Source organism: Ursus maritimus, unplaced genomic scaffold, assembly GCF_017311325.1.
Source record: "Ursus maritimus isolate PB19 unplaced genomic scaffold, ASM1731132v1 scaffold_3, whole genome shotgun sequence".
Classification (NCBI taxonomy): Eukaryota; Metazoa; Chordata; class Mammalia; order Carnivora; family Ursidae; genus Ursus; species Ursus maritimus.
Genome location: NW_024425563.1, coordinates 10499666 through 10515997, shown reverse-complemented (window position 1 = coordinate 10515997; position 16332 = coordinate 10499666). Strand labels below are relative to the sequence as shown.

At 39.0% G+C, this 16332-nt stretch overlaps 1 protein-coding gene and 1 non-coding gene across 6 annotated transcripts in view; one reads left to right on the top strand and one right to left on the bottom strand.

Moving 5' to 3' along the window:
* Positions 1-16332, bottom strand: part of TPK1 (thiamin pyrophosphokinase 1) — a 317859-nt gene extending 301527 nt beyond the window's left edge. The window contains exons 1-2 of one of the 5 annotated variants that reach the window (XM_040643865.1): positions 16318-16332; positions 15408-15466 (exon numbers count right to left, since the gene is read on the bottom strand). In XM_040643865.1, coding sequence (XP_040499799.1) covers positions 15408-15450 — 43 coding nt within the window. In that variant the 5' untranslated portion in view covers positions 15451-15466; positions 16318-16332. Of the gene's footprint in view, positions 1-15407; positions 15581-15842; positions 15996-16161; positions 16290-16317 lie in introns of those variants that run through there. The other 4 variants (XM_040643864.1, XM_040643866.1, XM_040643863.1 and 1 more) reach the window with 4 other exon arrangements.
* Positions 11858-11982, top strand: LOC121105950. The gene has a single exon (XR_005838689.1). It is a non-coding gene; the product is annotated as a U6atac minor spliceosomal RNA (small nuclear RNA).

Genomic DNA, 16332 nt, shown 5'->3' with positions numbered 1-16332 from the left:
CCACTACTAAGTTGTCTGGACCTATCTTAATAAAAGGATGTTACATATCACTTAAGGCCTAGTGGCACCAGGAAAAAATTAGATACTAAGAATACAATAAATAGAAAGTTTAGAAATCTCTGCTATAGAGCAATAAAACATCTGAGATAGCTCTTAAAGAAATCAACTGCATTCCTACTAGACAAAAACTTTTTGATTATGTGTAAGAATCATTTGCACAACTACTTCTCAACTTCTTCCCCCATAGAGCTGCCCAATACCCTAATCAAAAGGAAGTGAGTAAAAGGTTTATTCCCCAAGTATTGTTACAAAGGATCCACTAGACAAGCCCCCATTTCACTGAAAAGTCACCCAGTAATCTCTTTTGTTCATTTACAAGTCTTGGACAATTTCTCCATCTTAGATTACAGTTGGTTCTAACAGGAGTAAAGCAAAAATCACACCGGGTGGGAGAAAGGATGCAGGGGCAGCTACATCCATGAGTATCTCCAGCAAGAACTGGAGAGTATGCATTGCCAGCAAAGGTGCACTGAAAGGGACAGTATAATACACTGCTGCTGGACATACAACTTGGTATAACATTGCCGGGCAGCCACCTAGTAACATGTACTAGAAATTGTTGAGGCTCAGGTCTTTGATTCCGTAATTCTACTCCCAGAAATTTTCATTCAACATATAATCAGATGTGGACTAAGATATATATCTATCTCACAGCAGTAATTACAAAAATTTAAATATGTAAAATAACTTAAGTAGATTTCCCAGCTTAAAACAGGTTTTCCAAAAGCCCTCACTAAGTTCCCATGTCCTTTCTTCGTAATCTACTTAATACCCGGGTTTCCCCTATGAGGTCTCTTATCATAGTGCACTCTAATTTCTGATATGCTTGTCCCTTTGCCCCCCTAGGCTATAACCTCCAGAAGGCTTGTGCCACAGAATTCAACTGTGTGAATTTAACATAATGCCACATGCATAGTAGGCACTCAAGTGCTGGCTCACTGAATAAAATGTTACACAGCCTAAAAATACCTATGTATTTCCTCTATAGAGAGGAGTAATAATCATTAAACAACATCAAAACAAAAATATTATGAGAAAAGCCTCAAGTTACCATCCCAACCCTATTGACAGAAGATCAGGACCATGTGCAGGTATGTTGAAAAGCACACAGGCTGCCAGCAAAGGGGACATGCACTTCCGCTACTGCTGGCGCACACAGGCACCACAGTGTCTGTCCGGTGAGCCATTCTTTGCTGCTGTCTGTGTGCGGGACACATTAGCACACTGTGCATTTCTAACGAAAATGATAAAGCTCAAAAGAAAACCACTGTACGCAACTATAGCTTAAAGGAAATTCTGGATAACGATAAACATACTTAATTGGATGGAGAGTTTTTAAATTATTTTAAAACAGAATCTGATGTTTCTTAGGCCATGCTTCTCAAACCTTAAAGAGCATGAGACTAATGTAGGAGGCTTGTTAAAATGCAGGTTCTTTATTCTGTCAGGCATTCTAAAGTGAACCTGAGACTGCACTTCTTACAAGCTCCCGGGTAAAACCAATCCTGTGGGTCTGGGGATTTCAATCTGAGTAGCAAGTTCTTAGAAATTTCTAAATGAAAAGAAAGGTATGCAGAGCTCCATTTTCCTGTTTTGTGGTGGTTGTTTTCAGGAATCCTAAAGCACCTATCTCCTCTCATGATTTTTCAAACCCTTCCTGGTTCAGGATTCTCAATACCCTGCAGAAACTGCAATTTAAAATAATGGGAAATGGAAATAAAGAGGGTCATCACTACAGATCCAATGAGAATTAAAAGGATCTAAAAGGAATACTATGAACAACACTATGCCCCCAAATGTGATCATCTTGATAAAATAGATCAATTTCTTGAAAAGACACAATCTGCCAAAACTCACAGGAGAAGAAACAGATAATCTGAATAGGCCTACATCTATTACAGAAATTAAGTCCATAATTAACAACCTTCCAACATAGAAGGCACAAGACCCAGATGGGTTCACTGGTGAATTCTGCCAAACATGTGAAAAGGACAGGATGACAATTCTACAGTCTCTTCCAGAGGATCAAAGCAGAGGGAATGCTTCCCAACTCATTCTGAGGCCAGCATTGCCCCAATGCCAAAAGCAGACAAAAACATTTTAAGAAAACTACAGACTTATCTCTCTCATGAACATAGATGTAAAATGCTTAACAAAATATTAGCAAAATGAATCCACGAAAAGTATAAAAAGAATTATACATGACAACAAAGTTAGATTTCAGGTATGCAGGGCTGAGTCAACATTCGAAAAACCAATGTAATCTATCGCATCAAAAAAGAAAAATAATAGGATTATAGGACTATGTGCAGAGAAAACATTTGAAAAAATCCAACACCCATTCACCATAAAAACTCTCAGTAAACTAGAAACAGAGGGGAACCTTCTCAACTTGATAAAAGACTACATACAAAGTATTTACAGCAAGGATCATACTTAATGGTAAGAAACCTGAAGCTTTCCCAGTGTGGTACTGGCAAAAGATTAGACAAATACAAGTACATCAGTGGAAAATAATAAGCCCAGAAACAGACTCTCAATACAGTCAACCAATCTTTTGACACAGGAGCATAAGCAATACAAGGGATCAAAGATGGCCTCTTCAACAAATGGTGCTGGAATAACCGGACATCCGCAAGCAAAAAAGTAATTTAGATGCAGATCTTACTTACATCCTTCACCAAAATCAACTCAAAATGGATGCAAAATGCAAATCAATAAAACTCCTACAGGGCAACATAGGAGTAAACCTAGCTGTCCTTAGGTATGGTTAGGCCTTCTTAGACACAATACCAAAGGTACAATCCACGGAAGAAATAATTGATAAACTGGTCTTCATTAACATTAAAATTTCCTGCTCTGCAAAAGCCAATGTCAAGAGAATGAGAAGACATGTCACAGACCGGGAGAAAATATCTGCAAAAGACACATCTGATAAACGGTTGTTTTTCAAATACAGAAGAAACACTTAAAACTCAAAAATAAGGAAAAAAAAAAAAAACCCAATCATAAAATGAGCCAATGACCTTAACACCTCAACCTAGGATGATACACAGACGGCAAATAAGCATATGAAAAGATGTTCCACATCACAGCTCATCAGGAAAATGCAATTAAAATAACACTATCACAGATGCTATAACAAGCCTATCATGATGGGCAAAATCTCAAACACTGGCACCACCAAATGCTGGTGAGGATGTGGAGCAATGGAAGTCTCACACTGCTGGTGGGAACGCCAAACAGTACAGCCACTTTGGAAGACAGATGGGTGGTTTCATACAAAAGTAAACATACTCTTACCATATGATCCAGCAATCGTGCTCTGAGACATTATTCAAAGAAGTTAAAAACTTATGTCCACACAAAAACCAGCACACAGATGTTTACAACAGCTTTTTTTTTTTTTTTTAAGATTTTATTTATTTATTTGACAGAAAGAGAGACAGCCAGTGAAAGAGGGAACACAAGCAGGGGGAATGGGAGAGGAAGAAGCAGGCTTCCAGCAGAGGAGCCTGATGTGGGGCTCGATCCCAGAACGCCGGGATCATGCCCTGAGCCGAAGGCAGACGCTTAACAACTGAGCCACCCAGGCGCCCCCAGCTTTTTTCATAAATGCCAAAGCATGGAAGCAACCAAGAAGTTCTTCAGTAGGTAACTGTATAAACAAAGCACAGCAACTCCAGACAATGGAATATTACTTAGTGCTAAAAAAGGAAGGAGCTATCAAGCCATGAGAAGATGCAGAGAAACAAATGCATCATCAGTTAAAGAAGTCCTTCCCAAAAAGCCATATACTGTATGATTCCAAGTTACGACGTTCTGGAAAAGGCACAAAACTATGAAGAAAATAAAAAACTAAGTGGTTGTTGGGGGTGGGAGGATTTAGATAAATAGGCAGAGCACGAAGACTTTTAGGGCAGTAAAAACACTCTGTATGATACTATAATGATGGATATATTTTATGCATTTGTCCAAATCCACAGAATGTATAACACCAATATAAACTATGAACTTGGGAGTGATTATGTAGTATCGACGTGGTTTTGTCAATTGTAACGAATGTCCCACTGTGGTTGGTGGGTGGTGATAACAAGGGAGGGCCGTGCATGTACAGGAGGCATATGGGAAACCTATATAACCCTCCTCTCAATTTTGTTGTAAACCTAAAACTACCCTAAAGAAGTATATATATAATATATATATTATATAAAGCATTCTCGACAAGAACACCTGATTTTTCAGGAGTAGATTACTGATACCCATACTGGGTTAGTGGATCTGTAAAGTAGGAAACTAAAGAAAACTGCTGGTGTATCTTCCAGCACATAGAAGAGCTCCTAGTACAGGCACTCAAGCAATCATTGCACAAATGACTATAGTATTTAGCCTGGAAGAAGAGGGGAAAAAAAAGAGGAAGAGTCTGGTTAAGGTTTTTCAGTATTTGAAGGGAGCTAAGTAGAAATCGAGTGAAAGCCTTCCATATAATTACAGTAGGAAAATAAGAGAACGAAAGGTCTATTTCAGCCTATTTTAAATATACATTTTTAACAATCAGTTGTCCAATAATGGTATATGTGTTCTCAAACAGACAGAGCCACCTGACCACATTCAAGCAAAGAAGCCAGATGGCTATCTCAGAGGGACACTAAGGAAAACACACCTGCCCTGCAAACACTAGGTTTCCTAAAGTTGACCCCCACTCGCTATGCATAGAAATCACTATTCACAACATCTTCACTAGATTAGGAATAAATTGCAACAACGGTTTTCCCACTTTTGAAAACGAAAAATAAAGTTGCCTTAAGACACCAGCCATTGGGCCAGAAGCCACAACCTTACATATGACCTAAAACTAAATCAAAAGCTTAAATTCTCTGGAAGTCATAAAAACAAAAGAAACTATTCCACTGTGATAAATGAAGACCTTCAAAGACAACGGTGTGATCAAGATATAGGAATACTCTTAGAACGAAATCCATTTGTTTGAGCATCTGTTTGCCACCTACAAAGAATAACTCTTTCTGATGGATTTAACCAAGGAAAAAAGATAATAAAATTCATTTGATTGGACGTTAATGCACAAACACACCTCATTTTCCTAGAAAACCTCAAAAGACATCTGGTGTTAATGTATCAAAACCCACAGAGGTTTTTATGGTGTGATCAAGCCATAACATATTAGCATTGTGAATATTAAAACTGCCCTCATAACATCACTTGGTATTTTCAATGGTTTACTTTTCTGATAATGCTACAATGTATCTATTTACAAGATTTTTTTTTAAAAGAATTAAGATTATTTTTACACTCACTTTGGAAGCTTTAGCTTCTAGAAGCATGTAGCTATTAAGATGCTAATATGGAAAGATGAGGTGGGGATGCTACAGAGACTTAATACCAGTAAAACACAGGAAACTGATTCTCTAGATGATGTGGAAAAGCTGGCTTATAAAGTTAATGAGATATTACTTAAGGCAAAAGAACCAATTTGCCCATTAACAATGAGGACAAACCAACCATTTTTGTCATCAAATAGAATGACACTAATTAAAAGGACAAAAACTAAAGCAGATATGAAAATTAACTAAAGTACAGGAAAAAGTTCAACTACATCAAACACACGAAGTGAAGTTACAGCAGCAAGTCTTAGCAAGTTAGAAATATATATAAGAGAATAAAAAGAATTCCGACAATTATATGAGTTATACACCAAGGAAAGTGCGACTAGTCAAAGGAGTAAATTTCCCATTGAACATTTAAGAGACTTCACAACTACCTGGGATGGATTTCTAATATAGCAGGAGAGTAAAGTGAAAGGATTAATCCCTGAAATTCGAAAATCCACTACTCTGACTCTTAGATATCTTAGCCCCAGATAACAAAAATATCACAATCCTTAAGCAGTAGCTTTAGCCAGAGGTTTCTTGGCCATCCACAAAGTTAAAAAATAAAAAATAAAATAAAATAAACCCCACAAGTATTCCACGTTTCAAAGCAGGCATAGTGCTTTAATTTAAATAACAAAAACACCATGCTGATTTTAGGAAAAATATATAGTCAGAAATCCCAGGTTTTAATCCCAGCTCTATCTCCAATATCCGTTTCCAAAGGCTTCTCCTTAGGAAAGGAATATTTTACTCCCTGTGTATGAAGTATATTCCAAAATTATGAGTCTATCAGTTGCTCTTTGATGATATGAATAGTGACAAATTTTCAATACATAAGTATCACAAATCATCTTTAAATACAGATCAAATATTTCTAAAGAAAATTTAACATCTGATTTCAGATGCACTGCAAGTGTAACCTACACACTGGTGTTTGAAGATTTAGTACAAAAAATGTCAACTATTGGGCGCCTGGGTGGCTGGGTCAGTTAACTGTCTGCCTTCACCTCAGGTTGTGATCCCAGGGTCCTTGGACTGAGCTCCGTGAGGCACGGTTGGGGGGGGGGGTCCCCTGCTCAGTGGGGAGTCTGCTTGTCCCTCTCCCTCTGCCCCTCCCCCTTGCTTTTTCACTTATGCTCTCTCTCAAATGAATAAATTTTTTTTATTTTTTAATTTTTTTTAAAGATTTTATTTATTTATTTGACAGACAGCCAGAGAGAGAGGGAACACAAGCAGGGGGAGTGGGAGAGGAAGAAGCAGGCTTCCAGCGGAGAAGCCTGATGTGGGACTCGATCCCAGAACGCTGGGATCACGCCCTGAGCCGAAGGCAGACGCTTAACTACTGTGCCACCCAGGCGCCCCGTATAAATTTTTTTTAAAAGTCAACTCTTGCATTAATAATTGCTTATTCTGATTACATATTGAAATAACATTTTAGGTATTAAATATATAAAATTAAGTTCACTTATTTTATCTTTTTAATGAGGCTACTGGGAAAGTTTAAGTTACATACGAAGTTACATTTCTATCGTATTGGATGGCCTGCTGCACGCTGAACTCTTCACAGTAAGGTTTGAAAATTATTTTTCTACAGCAGCTACTGAAGTATGGCTCATAACAGGTACTCAAAAAGCACTAAATGAGCTTTATATAGAAGCATAAAACAGCAACTAAGGAGACCAAAACTGACTTTTTGATTCATATACCAGCTATATTCTGTTGGAATGACATTAAAAACCTCTCTTGTTTAGTAATCGTGACAATTCTGAATTAGGGACCAGGACAACCAAAAAAAATTTTCAGCTGAAAAAGTAAACTGACACACCTACTTTGTATGGGGCTGCATGATGTCCTCCCAGAATTCCTGCTGCAGTCCTATACCTGTACCTCAGGATGTCACTGTATTTGGAGATAGGGCCTTTCAAAGGATAAAGTAAAATAAATCATATAGGTGGACGTAACAAATAGGACTGATATCTGTATAAGAATAGGAAATTAGAATACAAGTAACACGCAGAGCAACCGGCACTCCGTGAGGACACAGAGAGAAGGCAGGCATCTGCAAGCCAAGGAGAGAGGCTTCAAAACGAGCCAAAGCTGCCGGCACCTTGATCTTGGGCTTCTAGCTTCAGATGAGGAGAAAATAAATTCCTATCACTTAAGCCACCCAGGCTATGGTACTTTGTGGCAGCCCTAGAACACTAATACATTGTTCCAAACACTTAAAATTTTTCCAGCTTCTGAGTGGAGTTCTGACTTTAACACTTAAGTTACAAATTCAGTTCCTCACTCACACTAGCCATATTTCAAACGCTCAATAGCCACATGCAGCTAATGGCCATACTACTGTACAGCACAGACCTAGCGAGAACACCAAACCAAAAATTGCCAAAAAAGGATGCTTAAGTAGTTGCGAGATATAACCAAAAAATGTCTTCTTACTATATACTGAAGCATGTTTCATCTTTAATTTTAAAACAAAATGCAAATGCAGAGGATTCAAATCCACCTTGGGAAGGGAGTTCATAGTTTAGAGCTTTATTCGGTACACCTAAATGTCATCACCAAAGTTTCTCGAGGTGTATCCATTGTTGCAAAATACAGAGAACTACTGACGTAGGTGGCCAGGATACATTTATCAGTACAAAAAAGTCAGAATTCTAGGTGTGATTTCCCAGAAATTTCCCAATTAGCCACTGGTAAGTTGGAGAATGCTAATAATCAGCTGTAGATTTTATCATGCCTCTTGTCAACTTAATCAGGCATTTTCAATAAAAATTAAATTCCAGAAATGTTAAGAGATGGCATGAATACTATACTGCATAGGATATTCCTGGATTCATTACCATTTAACCATGAGGCATCAAAAAACTATGTCCACTATTAATAATTTCATGCATCTATAATAAAGTTCAAGAAGTATTGAAGAAAAATACAGAATTTAGGAAACAAAAAAATTGTTCTGCTAGACTTGCCTAACAGGACTGAACACATTTACTAAAATAAGTAGCTATCTTCTTTAAGAATTAGAAAAATAAAGGTAGAGGTGGCGGGGTGGCTCAGTCGGTTAGGTGGCTGACTCCATCTCAGCTCAGGTCATGACCTCAGGGTCATGAGATGGAGTCCCAAGTCAGGCTCTACGCGCTGGGCATAGAGCCTGCTTAAGATTCTCCCACTTCCTCTGCCCCTCCCCACCCCCCCACCTTCAAAAAAAACAAAACAAAACAAACAAACAAAAAACTACAGTTCAAAACGTAATCTTTAGTATAATAAAGTTCATCTACTGGAAAGTATTTTATATTTGCATAGAACTTTACTTCTTAAACTGGCTTTTTATACATTATCTTAAATTTGCCCAAGGACTTCATGTTTGGATATATTCTTAGTTTACATAAAGAAACTAAGGCTCTAAGTGACATGTCCAATGTCACTTAATTTGTAAAGGACTACAAGTCAAACCTTAGTCCTCTAGTTCCAAAACTTTGTATAGGCTTCACCCTATTAAAGCATTAAAACTATGCCTACCACAGTGTTATGTAAATGTTATAATAAAAATTTTTAATACAATTACAGTGACTTGATCAAGTGTGTACCAACAATACTTAAAATGGTAATTAAATTCAGAATAAATCTCAACCATGGTAATTCAGTTTAGAAGAAATAACTCCCGAGCACATTATGGTCACAGAAATCTTTTTAAAATTTAAATGTATATAATCTTCTCGCAAAGAAATACCAAGTGATAGATAAAAGGCTTTCTGGCATAAAATTTATTTATGATGATAAAATTAGGTGGGGAAAATAAAACGGAACTTCTAAAACTAGAGTTTTTTATATATTGTTTAAGCGAATAATGCTTCATATCTAACTGCTATATTTTTTACTCCATCAGATCCATTTAAGAGTGATATATCAAAGTGAGTTAGAAGGTGAATACCCAATGTTAAGGGGGATTTAAAAAGTGAGGAACAACTGAGCTAGATTTAAAAAGACTGAAGAACAAACAGGTTATCCCAGTTGGGAACAAGCAACTGGAAGTTATTTTTGGAACAATGGGAAAATTTAAATATGGACAGGTATTATGAAATTTTAGGTAGAAAAAGTAAAGTTATGAACTGAATGAAACAACTTACAGTATATTCTCATTTAGGTTTAAAAATACTTCACTGTATAATTATACACAACAAATATCTGGAGGGATACAAATATAAACACACACACACACACCACTTACACACACACGGCAATTACAGTGGTAATCTCTGAGAGGCTAGAATATGGCACTATTCCATTTTTTTTTTTTTACCTTCTAAATTTTTTATAATGCATATGTACTATGTTGTAAAAATATAAAAATTTAAAAATAACATCAATATTTTTATTAAGCCAGAAATAAAAATCTCTCAATCTGCTGTGTCTTACATTTGTGAAATAAGCACATGTGAAATAAGACTGTGAAGATGGCTTGACTCTTCACTTTTATTTTAGCTCTCAGGTGTGTAAAATAAATCAACTTTACTTTCAAACATGGAGTTCTGGATACAGGCTTCATGATAAAAAAATGAAATGATCACATACACTGAAGAACAAAGACAAAAAACGTCCCTATTTATAAAAATATTCTGGAAAATCACCTATATTTAGAGAGTTTAAAAGAGCAATTGTATACCCATACCAATTAAATATTATTCATCATGAATTAAAACAAAAATCTTTAAAAAAAAAAAGGAAATGAGAAAAATAAAAATGTTTGTATTCTTGCTATTTACCAGTGTTAAAATGCTTTACAGGTAGTCTTAAATCTTCCCAAGAACTGTCCTTGAAAACTCTCATTCTCTGTATATCACTGATGAGAAAAATCTTAAGAACTGCATCCAGAATATATAAGAAACTCCTGCTTGGCAATCATTTTCCAATACTGTATACATATATCAAATCATTAAGCTGTACACCTGAAACTAATACAATATTATGTCAATTATACCTCAATTTTTAGAACAAAAACAAACTACAAATTGATCTTTTTTTAAAGATTTTATTAAGTAATCTCTACATCAAATGTGGGGTTTGAACCCACAACCCCAAGATCAAGGGTCGCATGCTCTACCAGCCAGGTGCCCCTACAAATTTATTTGTAAAAAAAAAAAAAAAAAAAAAAAAGGAAAGATGGAGTACCTGGCTGGCTCAGTCAGAACACTGACTCTTAGGGTCCTGAGTTTGAGCTCCATGTTAGGTGTGGAGATTACTTAAAAATAAAAGGAAAGACCCCTCTCTCCCCCCAGAAAAAATGGCAAGAGTCATAAATATTTCACAAAAGATCTGCAAAAGGCCAATAAACACTTGAAAGATCAGCGTTCTGTCATAAAGGAAATGTAAACTAAATCAGAGATACCTCTAGACATCCACCAAATGGCTAAAACTTAAAACTAATTCTAAGGATTAGAAAAAAACATTCTAGAGGATAAATTTAGCATGAGGTAAGGCAAGAGTATTAAAGCTGGAACAAATGGTCACATTAGTAAACATGGGTAATTCATGTGGCTTGGGCACAGAAAGGGAAAGATAAAAGATGTTCTGGAAAAGTAGTTCGGAATCAGAACTCGGAGTGTCTAAGTCCAAGAGAACTTTAACCCATGTTTGATTAATAAACCCATGACTCAGATGTCAGCTTTGTAAAGAATGTTCCAATGGGGTAAGATACAGAAACTTCAGAAGCATTTCTCTCCTACCCTGCATTATATTTCTCTATCCTCCACAATCTGATGTTACCCTCACTCCTCAACCAAAATCTCCATCTGCACTCTCCAAGTTCTCAGACCTTTCTCTTTACTCACCACCAGGGGAGCTCACACCTGGTCAGAGACTGCAAAGAGCTTTCACTCAGGGCACATCACCTGCGTTACTCTTCTGCCTCCCCGGGGCTGCTCTCAATTTAAATCCAGTGCTTTTGCAGAGGCACAGCTGAGGTCTACCCATCCATGATTTCCTGCCTACTCCAAACTGGCCTCATCTCCTTCCCTGGAGTCCCTACCTTCCCTATGGGGGTTCCTATAATACATAATTCAACATCTAACTAGAAACCGTATTACTTTGTTCTCAACTCTCCAACCAGAACATAAACTCATGGACAGAAGGGATCACGACTTCCACTTTTGTACCCCTGAAGCACCTACTACTGAAGAATGTACTAGCTAGTTGTCAGTTCCTCTTGGTAACAGAAGTGCAAACATACCCTTGCATCCAACAATTCCATTTCTAGGAATTTATCCTACTGATATATACATATACACACACAAACATGATCAAAGATATGCATTATAGATAACAATAAAAACTAGAAATAACCTAAATGTCTATTAAAAAAGACTAGTTCATTTGAGTCTACACCGCCTATTAAAAAACTTGGGGTGTTGTATGAAAGGAAAAGATGGGTACTCCCCTTGACAAGGATGGATGAGGCCCTCGGGCCTGACAACAAGCATACATAAGGTCACTGCCACCTACTCTGTGGCATCTAACTATAGTTTGTTTTTTGAATCGCTATATTGTACACCTGAAACTAATTATGAAACACTGGAATTAAAGTTAAAAAAACTTGGGATACCTATACATATGGATCATACCATAGTAAGTGAAAAAATTTGCAGGAAAAGGGTAAATAGGTCCTACCTTATTTATATATACACACAATTTACAAAAACAAAATTTTAGAATGATAATCTCTGGTAAATTGGATGGACTTTTAAACTTTAGAAACACTTCGACTTTGTTGGAAAAAAAAAATAGAACACATACAATGTAGTAAAAAAAAAAATTCACTCATTGCCCCAAAAGAGTAATTTACAAAACAATTTATAATATGAATCCGTTTTCCTTAAAACAAGACTCATAATATGCTGAGGTATATATACCAAAATGAATATTTAGAACATATGCCAACAGTTAATAATGGTTATTTCTACAAGAGGGATTACAGGAAACTCTCATAATCTACATTAGTTGTTTTTCTTTAAATAAGCATTTACTTTAGTTACCCTCACCCACCAAAAAAAGATTAAAAAAAAAATCTTTGAGCTAGCAATCCCAGAGAGAGAAGCATTTTCGTCCACCTAGCAATTAGTTAAGAGAACCAGCCTAACTGTTGGACAGCCCACTGTATTAAATCTGAGTAAGGATTACTGGTAAATCACATCTACAAATCAGATTCACAGGAATGACTGATTGATAAGCTATTTCTCTACTAGGTAAGAATTAAGTATCTGTTTGATGAAGGGAATACTGCTCATGTAAAGTTAAACTTAAATATTTGCTGAATCACTGCAAAAGGCAGGCATTGCCCTGGTCTCTTCTAATACACTGTTCTAAGTCCCCCTTCAGTATCTAGAGACAACCACAAACTTGCCTCAGGCATTTGTTTCAAGGCCAAGGCCCGAGATGAGACAGAAATCCCTACATACTTTCACCCTCCGTGGAGAAAGAAACTACGAGAACCACTAAATCACAGAGAATCCCCGTAGAGCACTGGATTCCGTCTCGGCGGATCTGTGTTTCATAAAGGATATTATAGTTCTTAGAGTTACTCTATATGCCCTGCTCCAGCGAGGAGCTTACAAATGTCCGAATTAACGAGTCCGAGCCTTCTCCACTAAACCTTTTATAAAAACATAGCAAGCAGAATTGCCTGTTTTTCCTACAGTCTATTGCTCCAAATATTTTCCCATCTCAGCACTGACCCGGAAATCTAACCGCCATTTCGTTTTGCCCTTGGACTTACTGCTAAACAGCTTATCACTACTGATGCTAAGTGCTTTATATGTATTATAACAAATTTATACTCAACAAGCCTGTTAAGTATTCATATTTTATCCATGAAAAACCTGAAATACAAGGTCTGATAACTAGTGCTAAAAAGAAAACTACAGGCTCAAAAATGGAGTCACTTATGCCAGGCCAATCTAACTCCAGTTTCAACCTCACCCAGAAATGTAGTCTTCAGTCAGGAACTCTCTGGTCCGCACCAATGAGGTTATCTGTTACGTGGGCCTTTCTCCATCTCCCAAAGGAAGGTGACCTCACCCCAAACAATCCTTTTTTTCCTATTGATTTCTTAGTCCCACCTTTGGGGGGGGGGGGGGACACAAACAAAAAAAACAAAAAAAAACCTTTCCCTTTCTGTAGCCCTTTGGAGCTCCCCTCTACTTGCTAGCTGGGATGCCACCAGATTTCATGAATCAAAGCCAATTATATCTTTAAAACTGACTCAGCTGAATGTTTGTTAACACTAGTAAATAGTGGCAAAACTAGGGTTTAAACCCAGAGATTGGTTCCTCAATTCCAAGCTTTACTATACTGCACTATCACTGGGATATATTCTTTTCAACCTAGAAAACACTAGAAATCTTCATTCAGACGTTGCCCCTCCCCCCCACAAAGCCAACAACAACAAATCTTTTAGAATTTCTAAAAAAAAGTAGGTTTTATTCAAGCCCAAGTCAGGACAGCTGTCCTGGATACACAATCTTCCCAAAGAAGAGAGTGCTCCAGCAAAGGAATATCTGGTGTAGGGCTATACACCGTTTTTCCGCAAAAAGTTACAAATAATTAGATAAAGAACATTTCAGAAAGTTGCAGACCTTATCTTAAATTTCTAGAATATGCAGTGCTGTAGGACTTTAATCCTATGGGATACAGGGAAGTTTCTTTTTCTTATCTTTTGTGTTCAGATGCTCCTTTTTCATGTGTGTGTGTGTTTTGTTTTCTGTTTAACAAAGCAAATGTACAATATGTGCTCGGGGCACAAAAAGAGCCCATGCTTTGAGGTTCTGCAGTCAGTCTGACCTCAGTAAATGTTAAAGTATGGCCAGCTTCCCAGGGAGCCCAGAAGCAGGACCCACAAATATTAAAAGCTGAAAATTTCCTTTATCACAGTAAAGCACTTAGGTTTTCACAACAAAACTGAACACCAACAGGCCACCTGGATCAAATGTTCACTCACGGAAATGCTGTTTGGCTACCACTGGGTTACTACAAGCTTTATTTAACAAAATGTTTGCTACTGCTTTTCTCAACTTTTAAAAGCTATTTGCAGTAATAATTAACATATTACAGTAATCAACCTCTTAACCAAGTCAAGATTTGGACTCAGATTCTAGTTCTGTTACTGCTTTCCTTCACTTGCAAATAAGATAAAGGGGTGCGTGAAAAACTTAGCATAGTGAATGCCTGACTGGAGAAGCAGAAGTCAAGGTCCCCTACTTCTTTTCTTTGTTTTACCACCAATACTTCCAGCATGTGGAACAAGTGGACACCAAATCAAATTCAATACTCTAACCAGACCCACTTATTCATGTGTCTATAGGAAACTTAAAAACATTAAAGTATGCATTCCGTTTAAATTTATGAACTGATAAAAGTTCTACACCACCAAGAAAAACTGGTAAAGAAATTGATTTAAGAAATTATCACCTGTCAACTACTACACATGAGAATGAATCTAGCTTCACAATAACTCATCTCTCCCATCAATAACCCTGTGAATTACGATAATTTGAAACTTCAAAATACAAATCGAGTGTTACAGCTTTAAGACGTCTTGTATGGCAACTTACTACCATTATGACTAATCTTAAGCCCTCTGGCTGCCAAGGATCTGCGACGTTCGAGGCTAGGCTACCGTTGCACGTGGCGCTCACTCTTTTCCAGGTGGAACGCATCGGGTAAATCAAGTCACTTGGTCCTCACAACTCCCTGTGGCAAGGACCGAGATCTATCCCTGTTTTTTCAGGGGAAGAAATGGAGGCAGAAGAGAGGTTGGGTAGTATGCTTAAGGGCTCAGAACTCGGGAATCAGAGGCCGACTGGAAACCTTTCTGGGTCTAGAGTTCGGCCCTTTTAACCTTTCAGGGCTCCGAGGAGGGGTCAGGTCAGTGACACTGAAACATGGACAAAAGTACAGTACCGGTGGAAAGCAGGGGTTCCAACGGGGTAAAGGCATGCTCCATATCGGACTACAGGCCTCTGCATTAAAACAAAAACAAAAACAACGCCACGTTAGAACGTCTATCTTATTAAACAGTACTGAATTCTCCGGAACACCGGCCGCTTGCATCCTGCGCTCCCGCGGCGGCTTCCGGGCGGAGTTCGGAGCGCATGGACGCTGGGGGCCCGGCCGCCCGGCACCGCGGGGAGGAGCCAGGAGGGAGGCCGGCCTGCGGGGCGCGCAGGGGCCACGCGTGCCTCCGGGAGCCGCTCCCTCCTCCCTCTCCTCGCGCACCGCCACCATCCGGGGACTGGGGAGCCGGGGGCTTCCGCCCCCCTCCTCGCGCTGCCCGCCCCATCCAGCGGCCCGCGCGCCCACATCGCGGGCTGCGCGCTGAGCGGCGGCCGCACTTACACAAAGGCGGGTGGAGCCAGCGGCGAGCGGAGCGCGGGCGATCGACCGCTCCGAACTCAACTGAGGAGCCTCAGCAGCAAGCACCAGACGCTCGCAGGCTTAAGTAACGGGCGCGCGAGGCGGCCCCGCCCCCTTCCGGAGCCGTGGGCCCGTGCGGACCGCGCGTCCCCGCCGAGCCGCGCGCCCCCGGCGCCGCCGTCTCCCCGCGGTCCGCCCGCCTCCTTCCTGCAGCCTTCTGCGGTAGTCCTGCCCTCCAGCTGGCTGTAGTGTGTCTGCCCAGCGCTCTTCGCTGGAAAGCAAGCAGCAGCTGCTCCATCACCTTTCCTCAGCGTGGCTTCACAGCCAAGCAAATTTCCCGGTTTTCCAGAGTCCGTCCTCCCGGTCCTCTTTCTCTCTGATCCCGCTACCTGCCTGCATCTGAGCACACCTGCCTTAGTCCATTGCCTGCCAATTAGAAGAATTGTCAATTACAGACCTCAAGAGAAGAATC